Source organism: Brienomyrus brachyistius, chromosome 19, assembly GCF_023856365.1.
Source record: "Brienomyrus brachyistius isolate T26 chromosome 19, BBRACH_0.4, whole genome shotgun sequence".
Lineage (NCBI taxonomy): Eukaryota > Metazoa > Chordata > Actinopteri > Osteoglossiformes > Mormyridae > Brienomyrus > Brienomyrus brachyistius.
In genome coordinates this window covers 20,590,979-20,612,252 of record NC_064551.1, presented here as the reverse complement: position 1 = coordinate 20,612,252, position 21,274 = coordinate 20,590,979, and the positions used below count along the sequence as shown (strand labels likewise).

General features: G+C 41.8%; 2 protein-coding genes across 3 annotated transcripts; both read left to right on the top strand.

Annotated features, from left to right (window-relative positions):
* Nucleotides 1-386: 386 nt before the first annotated feature.
* On the top strand, nucleotides 387-6,679 carry LOC125715182 (hippocalcin-like protein 1). Its single transcript, XM_048986489.1, has 4 exons — nucleotides 387-678; nucleotides 2,107-2,610; nucleotides 4,226-4,331; nucleotides 6,031-6,679. The coding sequence occupies exons 2-4, from the start codon at nucleotides 2,233-2,235 to the stop codon at nucleotides 6,126-6,128; spliced, it is 582 nt and encodes a 193-aa protein (XP_048842446.1). The 5' UTR covers nucleotides 387-678; nucleotides 2,107-2,232; the 3' UTR covers nucleotides 6,129-6,679.
* Nucleotides 6,680-11,389: 4,710 nt separating this feature from the next.
* LOC125714789 (potassium voltage-gated channel subfamily F member 1-like) lies at nucleotides 11,390-13,782 on the top strand. 2 transcript variants are annotated; one of them, XM_048985757.1, is made up of 2 exons: nucleotides 11,390-11,451; nucleotides 11,784-13,782. In XM_048985757.1, the coding sequence occupies exon 2, from the start codon at nucleotides 11,873-11,875 to the stop codon at nucleotides 13,163-13,165; it is 1,293 nt and encodes a 430-aa protein (XP_048841714.1). In that variant the 5' UTR covers nucleotides 11,390-11,451; nucleotides 11,784-11,872; the 3' UTR covers nucleotides 13,166-13,782. The 2 variants fall into 2 exon arrangements, with proteins under 2 accessions (XP_048841714.1, XP_048841713.1); XM_048985756.1 differs by having other exon boundaries at nucleotides 11,424-13,782.
* Nucleotides 13,783-21,274: the final 7,492 nt, after the last annotated feature.

The window sequence follows — 21,274 nt, the reverse complement described above, 5'->3', positions numbered from 1 at the left end:
TTTACAATACGTTTTTCACAAGTTGGTAACGCTAAAAATCAGAGGATTACTTTGTCGATGTATGCGCTATACATACACTAGTGGCCAAAATTGTGGAGAACACCTAGCATTTTTTGGCATTTATTAAATTACTACACAAATATGGGCGGTTATATTTATAAAACAATCAAAGGATGTTTACAGATATCACGAAGACTAAATAAGTAACTGGAGCAACACTTTAAAAAAGTTCTGCAATCTCTGAAAATCGGAAGTGTTTCCACAATTTTGGTCACTATAGTGTATGTTTGACATTAAATAAGAATCTATCCTGGATCCCCATTTAAAAAGGCATTGAATTTCTTTTGAATGCATACGCCTACATGTTCAGAGGTGTACTCATACTGTACGCAGATGGAGCTGCAATATCTAGCTGTTTTGTTTCTCTTTTGCCTTTCCGTTACTTAGACTGCTTCCTGGCTGCGTGCATCTGGCCGCATTTATGAACGGGAGTCATCTTTCATTAGGACTGCACGGGATTGCTGAGCTGGAGCTGAGTACGTCTAAGCCTGAAAAACACAAGGATTAGCTCGGAAATAGAAATTATAAATCAGAAAGGTTAGGGAAAAACAGGAAAAGGAGTAATTCTGACTGACCGGCGAAACGACACGTTGGAGCACCGAGGATAAAACGTGTTATGTAAGTTACTTTGCAGTAGTAGCATGCGTGGGATGTACTCCTCTTTATTCATTGAACGCTTTTGTTAATTTTTCCGTGATTATATGGTTTTCTATACGCGTATTACATTATATTCCGTTTCCCATTATGCGATATCGTGTCTAAACGAAACACTGACTTTTCGCTGTAAATACTTAAAATCCTTTCGGACTTCTCGTAACGCTGAAGCGACTTTCCTCAGACCTCGTAGTGGCCGTGGTGTCAGACGGAAAATATCACACATACAGGCGTAACGCCTTTCAAGCATAAAATGAAAAGCAGCAGAGTTACTGAACATGCTATGAATTGCAAAACCACTGTTCACAAGCCTTCCCGATGCTGTCTCGTTTTCTTGATTGATTTTAATATTTTGTCATTTATTTTAGGAAAACAGAATATAATGGACATCAGCTCAAAGACCGTGATAGACATTGGTTAAAAAATGAAAGAAAATTTCAACCCCAAATCAACGCATTGCAATGCGTTAAGTTACCTTATATTACAATATAATTGAATGAAGAAAAAAAAAACATATTTTTTTTGGGGTAGATTAGAAACCAACCATTTCGTCGCAGAGGGTTCAAAGTTACACTAACCCAATTCAGGCACATTCACGTTGCCCAGTCGCTGCGTTCTGCATTTATCCTAGGCCGGATAAATCTAAGTCTATATAGTCTGGGTCCATTTCACTTTCTTAAATGTATGTTTGCTCTGAAAATTAATGTTAGTAACAAAATAGTTAATAGTTAAATGGAAAGGAATGTGAAACAAAAGCAAGCCTCGAAAACTTAAGGTAAATCTACTTTGTTGTAGAGTCCTTTGTTAAGTTTATTGAAGAAATTATCTGCTGTTCTCTCCACCTTTCGCATCTGCAGATGCTGATAAATGTTTCTAAAAGCGGTTCAGCTGTTTCCACATAAAATGGTGTGGCTGTCTCATGTGTGAAAAGTGTGTTTTGTGGGGGGGGTGGGGGGGGGGGAGTGAAAAACATGTGTTCCTGTGTGTGGTTTATTTAAAGTCCTCACTTGGAATTAACTAACAAGGAGGTAAAGTGTGACACAGCAGAAGCTGTTTTGTGTACTAAAAAAAGAGGAATATGATTTTGTTCTGGTGATGTTGCGATTTGCTATTGTTCTCCAGTCAAGTAAACATACCATTTAATGTATTACAGTTAACAACAATAACAACAAGAACTACAACAACAACAATAATAATAATAATAACAATGTTGCAATGGGTTGGTGGCCCATCCTGGGTTATTCTGTGCTGTGTGCCCATTGTTTCTGGGGTAGGCTGTCTTGCAAAAGACAAGCCGTAGATAAATAAATGAATGAATGAATGATTTAATGAATGAATGAAGGAAGGAAGGATGGAGGGAATGATAATAACAATAATAATTATTTTATCTAGCGCTTGGAATCGGCACAGAGATCATAAGAAGAAAAGGACAGAATACATAGTAACCTAAAGGGACCAACAGAAGTCGAACGAGTGACAAGAAAGAGGACGAGAAAGTATAAGATACAGGGGTGCATCATGGGTAAGCAGAATAGTAAGCTGCGTCCAGAGGTTCTCAGCGACCTACGTGAGAACACCAAGTTCACAGACCGCGAGCTTCAGGAGTGGTACAAGGGCTTTCTGAAGGACTGTCCGACGGGCCATCTGACCATGGACGAGTTCAAGAAGATCTACGCCAACTTCTTCCCCTATGGAGATGCGTCCAAGTTTGCCGAGCACGTCTTCCGTACATTCGACACCAATCGCGATGCCACCATAGACTTCCGGGAGTTCATCATTGCCTTGAGCGTCACGTCACGCGGTGAGCTGGAGCAGAAACTGAAATGGGCCTTCAGCATGTATGACCTGGATGGGAATGGATACATCAGCCGGGCGGAGATGCTGGAGATCGTGCAGGTGAGTTGCTGCCACCTCTTCCACAGTATCTATAATGCAGCTATCGGTGGATGGCCTAAAAGTGGAATTAAATGAGTTCTGAACTGCTCCCAGTGTGAATATGAATTTTGCAATATGTGGTGTTGGTGTGATGTTTGATTCTCAAAGTGGACTTTTCAGGGACGTTTCTGAACCTTAAAGCTAATCTCAGATGCATTGTTTCCTAATCCAGTCCTCAGGGATCCACAGCCGGTTCATGTTTTTGCTTCCTCCCACCTCCCTGCCAGATAGTGCACATTTTTGCTACTGGGAGCTGGGAGGGAGCAAAACTGACTGGCTGTGGGTCCCTGAGGACCGGATTGGGAAACACTCCTCTATTGTAAAACCTGTCACTTTATAATGAAGCTAATTTCTGTTTAATTCTCTTGTACTTACGGCCTGGTTATTCCATCTTCTCAGGATCCCTGATCAGGTCGAGCACGTTTAATTTCCACTTGCCGTGTGTTTGCACAAACAAAGACGCAGAACATGTTAGTCTTTTGTGGTTGTGTCTTAATGGCAAAAATGAACCGAAACCACACTCAGTCACTCAGCCGTGATAACATCTTTACAGCTCGAGATAAGCAGCCATCGCTTTATTTGTTCTCCATTGAAAGATTGCTCAGAGTCAACACTGATACAGCCGGAGGTCTTGTGATCTGGGTTTACCAGAATAAACAGCGTGACTGATTGTTCCGTTCCGCTCCCCGTTCCCTTTAAAATAGCCATCCTGTTTCTCCACAGAAGGTGTGAAGCGGCGGTTGCATACGAAGGCCATGTACATTTATGAAAGTTCAAAGTAAATGTTTGTAGATGCAGGTGTAGGGCTTGAGTTGCTATGATGCAGAAGTTCTAGAGGTGGACTGGCGGTTATGCGAAGATGCAGTGGCTGCGATAACACGATGACAACACGTTGCTTAGTAGTTAAGGACATCGACATAACCTAATTACTTGATTAGCAGTTAGACCAGTCTGCTTGTAGTTGCAATGGAAAACTAAAATACTTTCACTTTAATTCCTCCAACTCCAATGTTTCATTTATTCAGTTTACTAGGTAAACGGGTTTGCTAATCAGCAAAATGTAAACCTAACTGCAGATGAACTTGCTGTTTTGGTGATGCATGAAGTCAGAAAAATAATAATTCAGTAAGTAATAAAAATTATACAGTAATAATAACACCTACAACATACAGTACTGTACTGTACCTCCAGCTAACGAACCGTTGAAGCTGCGCAATATTATAACAAGCGTCATAAAGTAGTGAGTGCGTTCGTTATTACGAAACATTGTATTTAACCCGATAACATAATTTAATGTAATAGGCTTTATGGCAATCAGCTTGTATGCATGAATTGTTTGTAAGTTGGACATTATTAATCCGGGGACTACCTGTATGTAGTTTTTGTCTAGGTGTAGCATGGTAGCTGGGTGGCTAACATTATAGTCTGACATCTCTGGGGGAGTTTAAAGTTTTTGTAAGAGGGCCAAATAATGTCTTTCTTCCCCATATTTAGTGAAATATGAATTGTTTACAAGATGTTGTGACTCCTCCCATTCACAGTATAATTGATCTTTCTCTTCTCTGCCTTCTCCTAGGCCATTTACAAGATGGTGTCCTCTGTGATAAAGATGCCCGCCGATGAATCAACACCGGAGAAGCGGACCAACAAGATTTTCATGCAGATGGACACAAATAAGGACGGTAAATGCTGCTCTTGGAATTCCCATTGACACTTTCTGCGTGGCATGTTTATAAACCCTGCATTATTAATGTGCTTGTGCTACGGATGAAATCTTTATGTTTGCACCTTTTGGGTTCTCAATCGAGGAAACGACAGCTGCTGATAGATCTGTGAATAAAAAAGGCGCGTTACCGAATCAGCTAGGCACAACTAACATGGCAGCTGGAGAGTGGGAACAGGGAATGGGATCACAAGATACGGGAAAAATGACCCTGAGGTCGTCAGGACAGACAGGATCAAGACAGGGACGGGTCTCTCAGAACGCTAAAAAGTAAAAAAAGACTGGAGAACAAACACTGACATTTGAACAGGGAACAAATCTACAGAATGTTTATCGCTGTTTTGCGGGAGGGGAACACTTATTTATGTTTTGGGAACAGCCAGGGCCTGTATCACAAAGCTGGAGTTTTGGGTTAGCATGATAACTTACCCAGCTAAACAAGAAAATTGGCTTTATGATACAGGCCCCCCGTAATCGGTTACAGCGTGAAAACACGCCCACATTACGCACATAAGGAACCAGGAGCAGGTGGATTAAATGAACCTTGCGATCATGATCACCTGACTCTCCTCTCTGATGCATAGCAGCCACGCCGTTTCCCTAACTAAATACATTTTATATTAAGTTCACTTTAATCGCTATTACATTTCGGTATGGGCAGTCTTATTTAGAAATGATGACAAGTAACATTTTTTTCACATTCATTTTATAACAATACCCAAGCCGCTTCAGCCGAAAACAGTGCATTTTACTTTTCATTTCAAATAAAATGCAGACTTCACAACTGTGGTCAGCTGGCTGGAGTGAGATTTTCAATTCGAGACAAGTCTGCACACACAAGCACACGCGTATACATGTATGTGATAGTTTTATCACCTTGTAAATGGTTGGTAGGGCTTGTAAACTACACCGACGCCTTTGATGTTGCCACTTTTAGGTTTATAATGGAATAATAAAGATTTGCCGTAAGATTTTCTGCGTGAGCATGAGACTCACGCCACATGTGTGACCTGGCAACCCTGGGAATGTATGTTTTTTAATTGTTTCACCTGAATTGATTTGAATGTAACAAATAACATTACTTTATACAGCTGTTAAAGAACGTAAACTTTGGCGAACATGAAATGACCAACACACACTGCATCCATTTATCCAACTTTTCAGCTTTACAATTTCAGGACAGCACAGCCGCCGTTAGGAACATTATGGATTTTTGATTGAGTGTTAGATTTGCTGCTATCAACACTAATGGCCCATTAGCTCAAACAAAAGGCCGATATGTGTCTTGCTTAGATGTTAATGCAGTTTGGTGTTTATTGGTGTGGGGGACTAGATCCCAGGTCCCAGAAGTGTAAGGCAGCAGTGCGAACCACTGCACCACCATGCAGCCCGCTTTGAATCAAATAAAATGCTTTATTTATACCTCTATAAAAAAATATTAAAATATATAGGTTTGTCACATGTGTTAAACGATGTTAAATTGATGTTGTCATAAAAATCCAATGCCCTATATGTATGTCATTATAATCTTGCATTTATATGCCAGTTTTAGCTGTCAGTCTGCTGACTTTCTGTATGATGTAGACACGCCATATCTTCCTGCATCCCTCCTTATCTTTTAGCATTAATTGACATTGATCCGTTGATCCCCATTACAGGACGACTGTCCCTGGAGGAATTCATCAGAGGCGCTAAGAGTGATCCCGCCATAGTCAGCCTGCTACAAAATGATGTCAGTAGCGGAAGTCAGGTCTAAAGGCAGAGGAGGAAGCAGGGCTTCCTTTGCCCATCCAAGCTCTCTTCCTTACTGTCTGATTTATACGAATCTCCACTGACACACTACTTGTGTTCCCAGTCATTCTCTCAGGTTTTCTTTAGTATCAGAAAAGGCCATTGTGGTGAAGTTTACCCTGAATCCTCATTTACTCAATTATCTGATGCTTTTATCCAAAGCAACACACAGCAGAGGTTACAATATCCTGTGTCCTCCCTGTGATTTGAACACGTGACCTTTGCATTATCACAATGCTCTGCTTGTTGAGCTACAGGAGTAGAAAATTCCAGTTGCTATCCTCCTAACTTTTGATTGACATGTTAAAGGATATGCTTTTCATAACAATTCAAAACGGTTCCATAATCTCAAGAGATATTTATGTACATATTCTTGTTTTTTAATGCTTTCATAAACTTTTAAAAAATGTATTGTCAAAGCGAAACATTTGTTACATTTGACTTTTTAAATGCTGTACAGATAACATTACATTCCTATAAGTTTCAACCTGTTTAAGTCTGAAATGCCCCATTAAACATGTGACAAACATGTGAAATTGGTGGTGGTGGAATTATACATCAACCGCAACTCCGACTGTGTAAAATTAATTGACAAATAGTGATACTGTTTCCCTTGCTGTTGCTATGGTAATACAAAGAGGGCATTTCAAATTGTTTGATTTTGTTTTTAATTACATTATTATCTAGCTCAGTTTCTGCTTGATCACAGCTGGCTTGCTCAGCCCATTTTAGGTTCTGCGGTGATCCTCAGCACCTGGCAAACTTCTGGGCCTCAGCATGCGTTTAACTTCGTCATTCTCCTGGTGGTTATAAAAGGAGGAGGCTGAACTTGCGGTTTTGGAGGGAAAAAACAGAAAGTGTACTTTTCAAGGGTACATGAGCAGACCTGCAGCCTGAAAGGATTGCCTGCATTATTTATGCGATGCTGAATAAAAATGCATTTGAATGAATTTATACTGCTGGTACAATTAAAAATGAAACTAAAGCACTTGGGTGTCTTGTGCTCATTGTTGTGGCTAAAATAACAACCACAGAGCGCAGTGCGGATACGTCGTAGATGCTGGAAAGCTGGCAACTGGCAACCTCAAGCTGTTGCCGTGAATAGTGACATTCATTTCAAGACGTTTCAGTTAAACATCGCACCGCTTCAGAATAACGAGACGCACAGATAGTGTTTCTTGTGCTGGGAAACTCAACTCCACGCTCTCTTGTAAAAGTGAGGGTGTGGCTCATATTCAGGACGCAGACATCATACCACCATGAAACACAAAACCCCAAATATTTAACAGCGTGGTCAGGTCCCTTTCCTTTCCATGAATGCTGCCAACACATCTGCCCGCTGTCAGACAACTGTGTAACATATAATTACGTCTCCTGTGTGACGGTAATCCCAGATTTTCAGAATACATCTTTAGAACTTTGTTTTACACAAAGTGCAAATAAACAGCCACCATGAATAGGACAAAATGGCTCCAGATACTGCTGCACAAAATATAATCGATCTTTCCGTTCCATGTGAGTTTACTCACAGGGATAAACACTGTAAATATATTCTGCTTTGATCCTCCTTGGACGTTTTTTTACTACCTCCTGGAAATGCCTGAATTCTGGGTTTTCTCAGCATGTTTCATGCCTATCGACAGATTTTCTTTCTTCATTTGACAGTTAATAAGCAGAGCTTGAACCCATGAGACTTATGGGAGGAAATCAGACCCCCCCCCCCCCCCCCCCACCAATCTGGTGAATGTTATACCCGTTTGGAATCTTTTTCTCATCCTTTTAAAAAATAATAGTTTATAAATGACACTCAGCACTGCAAAGGGTGGTATTGGTGACTGAAGACCGGAACAATCTTGAAGAGAAACTTCATTCAAGGTTCAATATTTCATTTGTCACATGCACAGTTAGACTCGCACCGCCTGCAGTGGAATGAAAATCAGTCCTGAGTCTGCAAATAGAGAGCACAGGTAAATAATGGTTACATTAAATTATATAAATTATAGTCCGACACCGCAAAGCAACAAATACGATGGTGAAATTACACTGAAAATACATTTCTCAGAATGTATCCCCGTCGCTAAGCGACGTATGACTGTAAATTAACAGTGAAGATTGTAGCCTAAATAGAAGATAAATAAAAACCTACGTATAAAAATACTATCCAGTCTCCCTGTATCTGAGACGGCTGCTCTGTCTTAATAAATAACACAATTTATTTTGGGAAACAAATCAGTCTCTGTTCATTTGTCACCTTAAAGGTCTGAGTGCAACATTGTCCAATAAAATAAAAGGCAAACAATTTGTGTATTTGCTTTATTGTGCAATATCGGAAATATTCTGTGTCTGTTAGCAAGCGTGGCTAGATATATTGGCCAGAATTCAAATCAGATTGTTCATGCAGCTCACAGCCTGTTTGCCTGTCCTGGTGTCTGGGGAGGGATCGGTTATTTTGATCCTATGGTTTTCAGTTCCCCATTTGTTCACCCTGTTAAAAATTCATTGCTTACAATGCAAATGCACTATATATTGTTAAAGGTTTGGCTCTGTGCCAAATATCGTTTGTATGGCTTTTGAAAGCAGATGCATATATGCATACAACATAGAAAAAAATTTATACTGACAGTGATTTTATGGTAAATATCTTGTAGGCAGGCAGGGACGGATTATGGGTTGTGTGGGCCCCTGGGCAAAACGTTCGCGAGGGCCCCCCCACCACCACCAGCACCATCACCACCACCACAATTCAAGGGCCCTTGGCAGCCAAACGCCCTCCCTATAGGGTCAGGGGCCCTTGTAGGCAGAGGATCAAAGAATGTAGGCCCTCTAAAATAGACAAACGAAAATACATTGTTGATAAGCGTTGCAAATTGTTTTGGGCTAGGGGCCCCACGGGCCCCCTGCACTCCAAGGGCCCCTGGGCAGCGGCCCCGCTGGCCCGGTCCATAATCCGTCCCTGTAGGCAGGTATTAATTTGGCATCCTGCAGACCAATAGATGCCAATCAGGTTGTTAAAATAAAGTTTTCGTTGGCTCAGTAGTGCTGGAAATGCAGCCTCTTTTATCCAGTGACACACTCGCTCTTTCTCAAGCAGGCAGAGAAGGGAAGTGAAGCTGAAGTTAATTTTTTTAAATATCGGATCCAACCAATGGTGTTAGACTTATTATTTTTTTTACACTTTTTCCACGGGCCTCACTTCAGCTGATGTCATCTACGCCAGGCAACCAGGGAGACAGAAACACAATAATATTGGAAATATGGCACATAAACGACTAAGAGTATGTTATTTATATTATAAGCCTCATAACCATGTAACGATGTAGCACCGCTACTACACATTCATCAGCTTCTGGATGAATCAGTGCATTAGCCAAAACACACGGCCAGGCCCTCCAGTTGTTATGGGTGTTGTCATGTAGCAAGCAGAGGACCTTAAGTGGAATTTCACATGATAAAGTCTGGAAACACATTTGAAAAAACTACCGAAAGGAATAGAAAACATGGGTAACCCCCTTGCCATCCCAGAAGTAGGGGCAAGAGAGGAAAAACTAGAATAGATGCTGTGGTAGGAATAATACTTTATTCCCTGGATGCCCCCCCCCCAACATCTACAATCTCTAGCGCCCCTATGTACCTTCCCTACCAGATCTGTGTCTGTGGCTGTGGTGTGGCACTGCTTCATTTTTGATGCAATTTGTCTAAAATTGAATTAGGTCCCAGATCATCCATGCAATGTTCCTGGGAAATTTTAAAAAGTAAATACTTTTAGAGTTACAGTGTTCACAAGATCAAATTCAGTTCAGTTCAATTCAGTTCTATTTGTATAGTTCATTTTCATAACATTACATTGTCTGAAAGTGCCTTACATTATCCCTGCCCAAAGCCCTCAGTGAGCAAGCCAGAGGAGATCGTACCAAGGAAAAACTCCCTAGAAAGAAGAAATCTAGGGAGGAACTAGACTCAAAGGCAGAGCTCATCTTCCTGGGGCTGGCAGAGGAAGTCAAATGAGCAAGTTGACATTGTTGAAATTTTTAAATTTGAGTCTCGGTGCAGGGGGCAGGCAGCTGATAGCAGGCAGGTGCTGGTGCTGTTTCTGACAGCAGGATGAACAGTGGTACAGCAGCAGGACATACAGGAGGGACGTCGCAGGCAGAAGGGCAGGCAGACCATAAACCCGTCACAGGTAGCCGAAGCATTGCAGGCTTCAGGCGTTATCTGCAGCTGCCTATTCATCCCTTTGCTACCACCTAGTGCTGCTGCTTCAATTTTGGTGCAAATTGGTCTGAAAATGAAAGTTGTAAATCGTGTTCTGTATAATATTCTTGTGAAGTACTAATAAGATCTGTCAAATACTTTTTGAGGTATCACTTTCATAATTAATATTAAGATATATTAAAACAAACTACCATGATACTACCATAACATGTAAAGAATCTTGTGTATTCTGACCCTTACCCCCAAATACACAATCTGTTATTTGCATTGCCAATGATTTAATTCTAATTTTGAATTGACATATTTTCACTTCTACGTGATCTGAAGGCATACTTAAAAAGGTAATGAACTTACACCCAGGTCCCACACTACTAGAACTGGGTCAGTACTGAGACATTTTAGTAGCTCTGATCATGGTAATATTCCGCATGTACCTTTTGACCTCTTTCGGTGGACCATTTACTTCAGGTGATAAGTGCCTGACGTAACCTGAATGATGGGCTACTTATATTTTTATCCATTGCGCTGTCGTACATCAACCACAAGAGGGAGACGTCGTTCCATTGCCCCGATCCATCTTGTGAACTGCGCATTTCACATAACATAAAACAAAACTTTTAGATAACTATACGTAACTATTCTGGGATATCAATACATTTTGTGAAAGCTACGGTTTTCTGCAGTCAGTCAACATAAACGTTATACTCTGATAATTTTATAATTAGCTAAATTCAAGACTGAAAAAACGACGAGTATTTCGTATTATTCAGTCAGTCAAAACTCGTTTCACTGACTGAGCGAAAATTTTAAAAACTTAATGTGGCTTCATGTCCTAAGACATAAATTTAAGGGAACCGATCTTCCCTCTTACTTCACTATTCAGCAGAACCGGCTCATTGCCCAACTCATGAAACTTTTGAAAAAGTCTCGCCTTCACTGCAAGCAGATTGATGGATGTGACACGTAAGCTGCCAGGCTCGAGCAGCGTAGCAGTGCCTATATAAACTTGGGAGAGGGGGCGGACGGGACGCAGTAAGAGCCACCTGACTGTCACCCGCAACCAGGATACCCACACAGTGCGTTGAAATGTCGTGAGTAGGTTTACGGTTAAAATTTGGTTTCTTTTCTATCCATGCAAAAAACGTTTTATTTTCCTCCGTTATTTTTCCGGTTATATAGATGCATATAATTTAAATATATCTATGATGTTCTAATTGACCTTTGGATTATTTTACCAGAATATAAACTGAATCGGGAAAGTACCTTGCCGATTTTTTCTCTTCTTATATTTAATATCCATTGCATTCAAGATATTATTTAATTAAAATGTGGGCAACCCGTAAGACCCGCTTTAGTAACTGCAGCGGCTCAGAAGCGATCGAGGATAACGAAATTGTTGTGAACATAGGCGGAGTGAAACAGGTTCTTTCTGGGACCGTCCTGAAGCTATTTCCAGATACCCGGCTGGCGGAGTTGGGAAACTACTCCTCGCGGAATATGGAGGATTTGTTCGCCCTCTGTGACGACTACGACCCCAGCACCGGCGAGTTTTACTTCGACAGAGATCCAGACTCTTTCAAATGCATCATGGAGCTGTACTTTTATGGTGAAATTCATATAAAACGAGGCATCTGCCCCATTTGCTTTATGAAGGAGATGGAATTCTGGAAAGTGGACCCGGATTTCCTAGATGAATGCTGTAAGAGTCACCTGAGTGAGGTGGAACAAGAGCAAGCAGAAATCAGGGCAAGAGTGAAAATGATTCTGGACGATATGGAGGGTGACTCCTCTCTCAGCCACTGGCAGAAGTACAGAAAGTCCCTCTGGAAACTGATGGAGAAGCCAGATTCCTCCAAGTTGGCACGTGCTGTTGCCATTGCGTCTTTCCTCTTTATCCTCCTCTCCACAGTGATAATGTGCATGGGAACTATCTCAGACCTGCAGGTGGAGGATGACGAAGGGAACCATGTGGAGCATCCGACGTTGGACGCCATCGAAACCGCTTGCATCTGCTGGTTCACCGTAGAATACATAGTGCGTCTCATCTCCTCCCCGAAGAAGGTGTCATTCATCCTGTCCTTCATGAACATGGTGGATCTTCTCGCCATCGTGCCGTTCTACGTAGTGTTGGTCTTGACGAGCCTGGGCGCAGCTGTCATGAAGCTGGGTAACGCGCAGCAGGCGGTGCAGGCCCTGCGCATCATGCGTATCGTGCGCATCTTCAAGTTAGCGCGCCATTCTTCTGGCCTCAAGACTCTCACTTACGCATTGAAGAGCAGCTTTTCGGAGTTGGGGCTGTTGCTCATGTATCTCGGCGTGGGTATCTTTGTGTTTTCTGCGCTGGGGTACACCATGGAACAGAGTCACCCGGAGACTATGTTCCACAGTATCCCACAATCCTTCTGGTGGGCTATCATTACCATGACAACAGTGGGCTATGGAGACATCTACCCCAAGACCACTTTAGGGCGTTGCAGTGCCGCTGTCAGCTTCCTCTGCGGGCTAATCGCCATAGCGCTGCCCATCCACCCAATAATCAACAACTTCGTCACGTTTTACAATAAGCAGAAGATCCTAGAGACTGCCACCAAGCACGAGCTGGAGCTGATGGCCCTGCAGGAAAGCGAAGGTGCCCTGCCCAAGGCATTACAGAAAGCCCTGAAGCCCAGTACTGTGATGGGAGTGTCGAACAATAGCATGTGCGCCTCATGTGGAGATACTTACTTACCACTCCTAGAAGACTCAGCCCAGAAGGTGCGTCCCTTGAGCTGCATGGGCAACTCAAAATAGCTTAACAACTTAAAGGTTGTTAAAGGTATGGTTAGGTCCATGCATTTGTATATATCTAAGCCTTATAAGCTTTAGAGAACAATTATAGCAAATCCTGTTTTGGAGAACACCATGCTCCTATTTCTGAATTAAACTGACTTTGAAGTCTGTTAGGGAATTTACCTTGCAGGTGCCAGTTTGTGTACAATTGCAAATGCCGTAGTTCAGGAGAACATTTGTGGCTGGTAACTTGCTAACCCTAAACAGGTGAATCAGTGTACATCAGAGAAAATATAGTGTTGATATATAACATGTAGCCAGATGTTCTCCACTAAATTAATACATCCATGGACTGGAGGTAGGGCTGTTTTGAAAAAGAATATTTTGGCCTTGTAGTAACAGCACGGGCTGTTTAACATACATTTTTTATCACCACTTCAGGTCAAATATAATATTTCTTCGCAAAGTATTGTTTTTTTCCTAAGATTGTTTTTCCCTTTTTTTCTTAAAAAATTGACTTGAGATGTCAGTTTTCTTGGGTGTCTTTGAATTTACTAATAATTGTCAAAAACATAAATGAATCAAAATAATACCCATATATACTTCAACATAACTAAGAATCAAATAAACCTGCATTATCGAATAAAATAAAATAAACAGAAGAACCAACATGAATTTATTTTTGTATAATGAAATTCTTTTTTGTCTTACCATTAATGTCATTTATGGTGCACATTTACGTTACAGAGCCAAACAGCTGCTGTTTTGTTACTTTTTTGACATATATTTTCAAAATGCATTTCCTCGGTCAGTGTGAACACAGTGAGATTAATGTCAGACATTAAAGGCTGTTCATCACCCGACATCATTGGTCACATCTCTTGGACGTTAGGTTCTTTCATATATGGTGACATTTTAGGGTATGACTAACCAAAGTATTTAATAGAATAATGATTCACTTGCAGTGATGATTATAAATATTCTCCAAAGCGAATGTAATAAACATTTTAAAAAGCCTGCACCTAGCACACTTTGGTAAACGATCATGTGAGTTAGGAGGTAAAGCAATGTGAGTTAGTGTAAGGGAACTTCATATCTAAATTGGTTTAGAAGGATTTCAGAATGGTATAGAAACACATTACCTGACTTTGGACCGGGAACAAAATCATCTGTACCAAGACTGTCCTTCACTATGCTTGCAACACAGCCAGGATATTTTAAAATTGTATTTGCAGACAGTGGTGCAGAAGCAGTCATAATTGACTCCACTTACGCTAAAAAGCTACCTGAGTATCAAAGGAAATTTGTTATACTGCTGTAGAGTTATGGATTTCAGTTTTGCCAAAAAGGCAGAACAAAATATAGTGCTCAGAGAATACTACAGTGCATTTTCTAGAATCCAGACTTGTAAAGAAGAGGAAGACATTTAACACAGTCAATCCAGTATCCTCAGCTGCCACCGGTCTTTGTGCAGCACCTGATCAACAAGACCCTTCAGTTGGTGCTAAAATGTCCCTCAGATAATATTTGTATTTTTGTTATTGTAACTTCTACCATCATCTACCAGCCTGACAATCACCAGATCAGACAAATGCATGTGATTACATTTCACACACACACACACACACACACACACACACACACACACACACACACACACACACACACACACACACACACACACACACACTCACATTCATATCTTTATAGGGACTATGGGGAAAACTCTATGGGGAAAATTCTAATCCCAACATGGTAACCTTAACCCCTACTTAGCCCTAACCTTAACCATAAGTAACCATAAGTACAAGACTTATTGCATTTTTTCTTTTTTGATTGCAGTCACAGATTATTATGAAATTGAGGTTATCTTTATGGGGACCAAAAAAATGTCCATTGGCATAATAAATTACAGGAATTTATTACACCGTGAGGAAATCTGGTCTCCAAAATGTAATAATTACGAAACACACACATGCACATATGCATATCATAACTTGACAATGTGAATCGAATGTCCCAGGAGAGCTGGCCAAGGTAAGTGTGAAATCAGGTTGTGAATTTCATCCAGAGCAGCTACGAAAACCTCTGCTGCAGCTACCGAGTTCACATAATGACTCACTGAATAAATCCTCGATTACTGGGTGCAAGAGGGTCAGTGTGCCTTGAAAGCTGTGGAAGAGCTTGACTTCTCGGTAATGTCTGCATTAGCAAGCCCATCCAGCTCCATGAGAGGCACGCTCTTTACAAAAGCAATAAACCGGTGACATTTCCGAAAAGACCTCTTAGTATGTTCATCGTCAGTAACGTAACGTAAATATCACTGTTATTTTATCCATTAAAGGAGGAAATATTCTTATCCCACGCATTAATTGTTTTTTTCGATGAGTGGCTCTACAATTCTGATTCCTGTATTTATGTATTGCGGTAGAAGGTGCCTGTTTCTCGAAAGTCGTGACTGAGTAGCCTATTGATGGTGCATATAACACCAGCAGCACTTCTCATCAGCTAGCCGTAGCAGAGATGATAAATCTAGGGCAGCCTAATTAACAAAATTGGCCAAGACCACCGAGTGTGGAGAGACACTTTGGGACTGTTCCGTTAGTGACGTTGAGAGAAATGAACATTTGAAAGACTTCCAAGTTTGCATTGTAAGAGATGCTCCCTCCGTCACGCTTCAAACACCGGATTTGGTGTTTTTTGATACGACATCATTTTATTCAGAATATCCCACTGATGTTGCAATGAAGCAATGGGCAAGTGAATATTTCTTTTTTTATTCTTGGTCCTTCAGCTACAGAAAGGGATGCTCCAATGCTTTTAGCTTATTATACGAGGTTGAGGGAACAGGTAATTTTTGCGCCACCTTTTCTAGGTTTTACCCCATGGGCGGTGAGCAATGCAGGGACTGCTCACATGCAATGGAAGCCGCTGGGAGGCGGGGAGTGGGGGGGGGACACTGTTGCGTCCTGCAATCACAACAGTCATCACTCCATTATGGCCTGTGTACATGGTTTGGACAGGCTCTCCCAGTCAGATCCTTTGCCCGTGCCTACCACTGTAACAGGACTTTTGTGGGGGGGTGGTCGGCTTGCACAAGGAAGGGATTAGGGTGAGTGTGTGCAGGGGACCGCCGATAGTCCGACCTGCTGCAGGGGACCGCCGATAGTCCGACCTGCTGCAGGGGACCGCCGATAGTCCGACCTGCTGCAGGGGACTGCCAATAGTCCGACCTGCTGCAGGGGACCGCCGATAGTCTGATCTGTTACAGGGGACCGCCGATAGTCCGACCTGCTGCAGGGGACCGCCGATAGTCCGACCTGTTGCAGGGGACCGCCGATAGTCCGACCTGTTGCAGGGGACCGCCGATAGTCCGACCTGCTGCAGGGGACCGCCGATAGTCCGACCTGTTGCAGGGGACCGCCGATAGTCCGGCCTGCTGCAGGGGACCGCCGATAGTCCGACCTGTTGCAGGGGACCGCCGATAGTCCGACCTGTTGCAGGGGACCGCCGATAGTCCGACCTGTTGCAGGGGACCGCCGATAGTCCGATCTGTTGCAGGGGACCGCCGATAGTATGATCTGCTGTAGGGGATCGCTGATTGTCCAATCTGTTGCAGGGGACCGCCGATTGTCCGATCTGTTGCAGGGGACCGCCGATAGTATGATCTGCTGTAGGGGATCGCTGATTGTCCAATCTGTTGCAGGGGACCTCCGATAGTCCAATCCATTGCCTGGGGCTGTTATGATTAGCCATAGTTGGGGTTTCGGTGAGGGAGGGACTGTACTGAGCTCATTAGACTTACGTATTGCTTCTGGTACCCAAGCTGGGCGTTCAGCAGCAGAAACTAAGGAGGAATATTGCAGGTATCCCAGCAAGCAATGGGTCAGATGGCAGACTGCACTAGATGTGCGCACATACACACATAAAAGGTTGTAGATTTGGGTGGGAGGAGAGTAAGCAGTAACCATGTCCTGTTTTTCATGCCCCCCCCCCCAATAATGCCTATCCAGAGACCACAAGGCAAATAAGGACAAAGCATCATAATGAACAATTAAAAAAAATAGACAACAAAAATGAAATAACATAAAGTGCACAGCTGACTGTGGTGCCTGGGGCTCAGCTCCGAGGGTGGGATAGTAGACACATGGCTGGCGTGGCTGGAAAGACTGAGATGCCCGAAAGCAGCAGCTGAAAGCTTTTTATAAAAACGATCATTAATCCTGTCAGGAAATGTAGCTCCAGCAGACTGGGATGAGGAGCGGGATACGAGGGGACATGGTGGTGGAATATTTTGCTCAAAGGACTTGCCATGGCAAACACTTCTACTGTATCTTTGTTTACAGATTCCTCTGTGATTAATATAAGCTGTCAACAGGGGTATGATTGGTGACGTGGCAGAGAGGAGCTCTAAGGCGAGCCTCGTGATTGGCTTTTGAGTTGACCTGTTGTCCCTTTTGGAACAAATCAGCTTGTCTGTTCTGAAGGTTCAATTGTTGTTTTAAAAAGAAAGTTATGAGTGCTTCTCAAAATGGATTTCCTTGGTTACAGGCATGTTTGTTGTATTAATTATGACAAAAATTACAGCAGGACAGTGCACATGATCTGCATATAAATCGAAAGGCAATGGTTGATGAAATGAAAAGAGGACATTGAAGAGGATATCTTGACTCTGATATCAAGTCAAATGCTGGTCTGTCCACCCATCCACCCATTTTCTGAAAGCCCTTAGCCTGTCAAGGGTTGTGGGGGGTCTGGAGCCTATTCAAGAGACAGGGAACCACCCATAATGTGGTGCCAACCCATCACAGGGCACACTCACACACCAGCCACACACACATGCATACCTATGAGCAATTTGTTAACTCCAATTAGCCTCAGCATGTTTTTGGGCTGTGGGGGGAAACCCCACGATGACACAGGGAGAAGAGAACTTCACACACATGGAATCATAGCAGAGATTCAAACCCAGGTCCAAGGGAACTGTGCTAATCACTGCATCACCATGCAGTGGTGCAACCGCTGTTCTAGATGTGACTGATGGAATTTTTCTGGTTGACTAGACCATCCATCCATCCATTTTCCAAACCGCTTGTCCTACTGGGTCGCGGGGGGTCCGGAGAACCCGGAGGAAACACACAGCAAATATGTATCTATATCTATGCATCTGTTATTCATGACCTGACTGAAGATTGAAATTCTGTTCTTACAATAGAATTTTTAGGACAATATGACCTATGATCCTTCATTAAATCATAAACATTGCTTGAGAGATTAACTTTGTAGATAAATATGGGATTTATCATTAAAACCTATAGTGAAACTGAACCAGATGTGGCTATTTTTTTATTTTATTGGTCTTGTGCATTTGATTGTTTATTATAGTATATTAAGTGAAATGGCGTGTCTGTGACGCCCGCTCCGTCCGCTCCTCGTGTGTGCCACGCCCCCTAATTACCCACGTGTGATTTCCTGATCGTGCCCAGTCGTGTCTTGTTTCCTGCTGCCTTGTTCCATGTATTTAAGTTCCTGTTTTGTACTAACCCGTTGTCTGTCATTGGTGTTAGTCGGCGTGCCATGTTCCCGAGTCCACGTCATCCCAATAAATCCCCGTTTGCCCTGATTCTGCCTGCTCGCCTGCTTCCTGCCCGCTCGCCACGTCCGTGCGCCTCACCCGCTGACGCCGAGCGTGACAGTGTCCATTTTCTGAAAGACCACAAGGCAATTTTGACATTCCTTGCTGAAATCTCCAAAGCAGTGCAGTAATATGAATGTCAGAAGTCACCCATGACATAATACACTCAGCTGCCTGAATCTCATGATAATAAATCTTTCAGCAAGAGCAGCAAGAGCACAGAGGAATTAACCATAAAACCAAATATAACCATGTAGCTACACAGCATTAACGTTTTGATGTAAGTTTGCATGCATGGTGATAAGGACACTATGAAAGTACTGTGAACATTTCTGCTTCGAGAGATAATTTTACTGTAGTAAATTTTGTGAAAATAATATTTTGATCATAAGGTTGCAGATAAGATGACTAGTAGGGGAACATGTTATTATACTAGCAAACGATGAAGGAGATATGAATTCTTTAGGCAAATATTCTGTCCTGTTTTGCCTTATTCTTTATTCAGGATATAACTGTCATTTTAGAGAATACAACCCAATGACTAATTAATACCAAACAGTAATTCATAATAGTTTGTCTGAAGCTAAAAGCACACACAGGAAATTATTAAAATAAAAACATCGTTAATAATTGCAACACTGCCAGAGATATTATTATATATTGGCATGAATGATTTCAGGAAAAAATGGATTTACATTTTTTTTTTAATTCTCAGTGACATTCTCAACATTTAAATTGTTCATTGATTTTTACAGGAACAATTCAGTGGGTATACAGTAAATTCTGTAGATTCTGCCTGCACTGAAGCCATAAAAGGCCTCAGATGGCTCATACAGCTTTATTAAAGGAAGTATATAAATTAAGGTTGTTTGTGATGTAGGAACATCAAGCTATTCTACTTTAAAATTGAGCCTTACTTTAGAATCCAAGAGGGACGTGCACTGCAGGGCTTTAACTCTACAGTTAAGGGTGTCATAATGCACTCTGTACTAAGGTTCTGGCTTTTTATAAAGTGTGGGAGGGGAGACCATGAAAATCAGATGGTCACATGGGTACCGAGTGGGTACCGCGAAGCAATGGTGACACATGCAGTTTTTTACTACGGGATTGCCGTATTAATCTCTGTTTTTTCCCCCAGGATTCTATTTGTTCATAAAAACAAAAACCTGTAGGGTCTTTTTTTAAAAAAAAAATAAAAATAAAAAAAAACTCCGGTAGCAATAAAGTAAATGCAAATTAAGCGAGGAAAGTGGCACGTTCAGAGATGTGCAGAAGAGCTGCGCAAGAACTGGCCTGTTGTAAAGGTCTGCATCAGCAGGAGAGCTGGAGCACGTTTCTCCCCTTGGTATTTATTTGGTTGTGCAGTGAACTGCTGAATTAATATTTCTTTATTTAGCTGGAGTCATTTAATCCGTTTGATGAGATGATGCCTCGTGGGATTAGCTGAGGCACTTTTGTTTTACTGAGTGAAAATTCCCACGTCGGCTTCTGCTGAGCATTGAACTCCGTTTCATGAAAAGCAGAAAAGCCAAACCAGAGCAAGAATGACCTCAAAAGAAACCCCCCCCCTCCCCCAAGGGCACCCAAGGAAAGGTCTGTGTGGTAACACTTTACTTTAAGCACCAATGTATAATGCATCATACATACCTTCATAATGCATATTGCCCATACTGACCATTATAATGCACTATGAAAGTATCTATAGTTCATTATCGTAACACTTCACTTGAGGGGACACAAATAATGTAGCATTATGCTATTACTTACGTATTAATTATGCACAAATTAAGTATTAGTTACAAACTGATTTCATGTTCGCTCATCATTAATGAATCATGATGCATCAAAGTTGGTATATTTGTTACCAAATCTGTTAATTATGTAAACCTTTGTGAACTACTCAAGGAACCACTGAAGGAACTACTTTAGGAACAAATAGTGAATAGCACATGTAAAACACTCATCTCATGTTTGTTCAACGTTAATGGTTCGAGACGCATGTTTTATCCCAAGCAGTTACTATATTTGTTACTTTATCTGTCAATTCTTTAAAACTGAGCGAACCACTGAAGGAACTACTGAAGGAACAAGTAATGAATAACAAGTGAAATACTGATTTCATGTTTGTTCATTGATGAATTGTGACACATCTCACGTAGCAACTATGTTTGTTCATGATTTGTACTTCAATAGTAACTGAGTTATTACTAAGTATGCCCCATCAAGTAAAGTGTTACTGCATTATAGATGAGAGCTACATAGAGCATTAATAATGCAGTAAACATGGCCATAATGGATGCCATGTTATAAATGGTTATAGACGTGCTTATAATACATTCCGAATGCATTATGAAGGGATCTATAAGGCATTATGATGACTGCTTTAAGTAAAGTGTTAGTCTGTTGTTTTTTTTTAAGGGAGAAAAAGAAAAAAATCTTAGAAATTTCTTCCACAGTCTACAGCACTCCCGGTGAAAGAGATGGTGGAGGGTCCT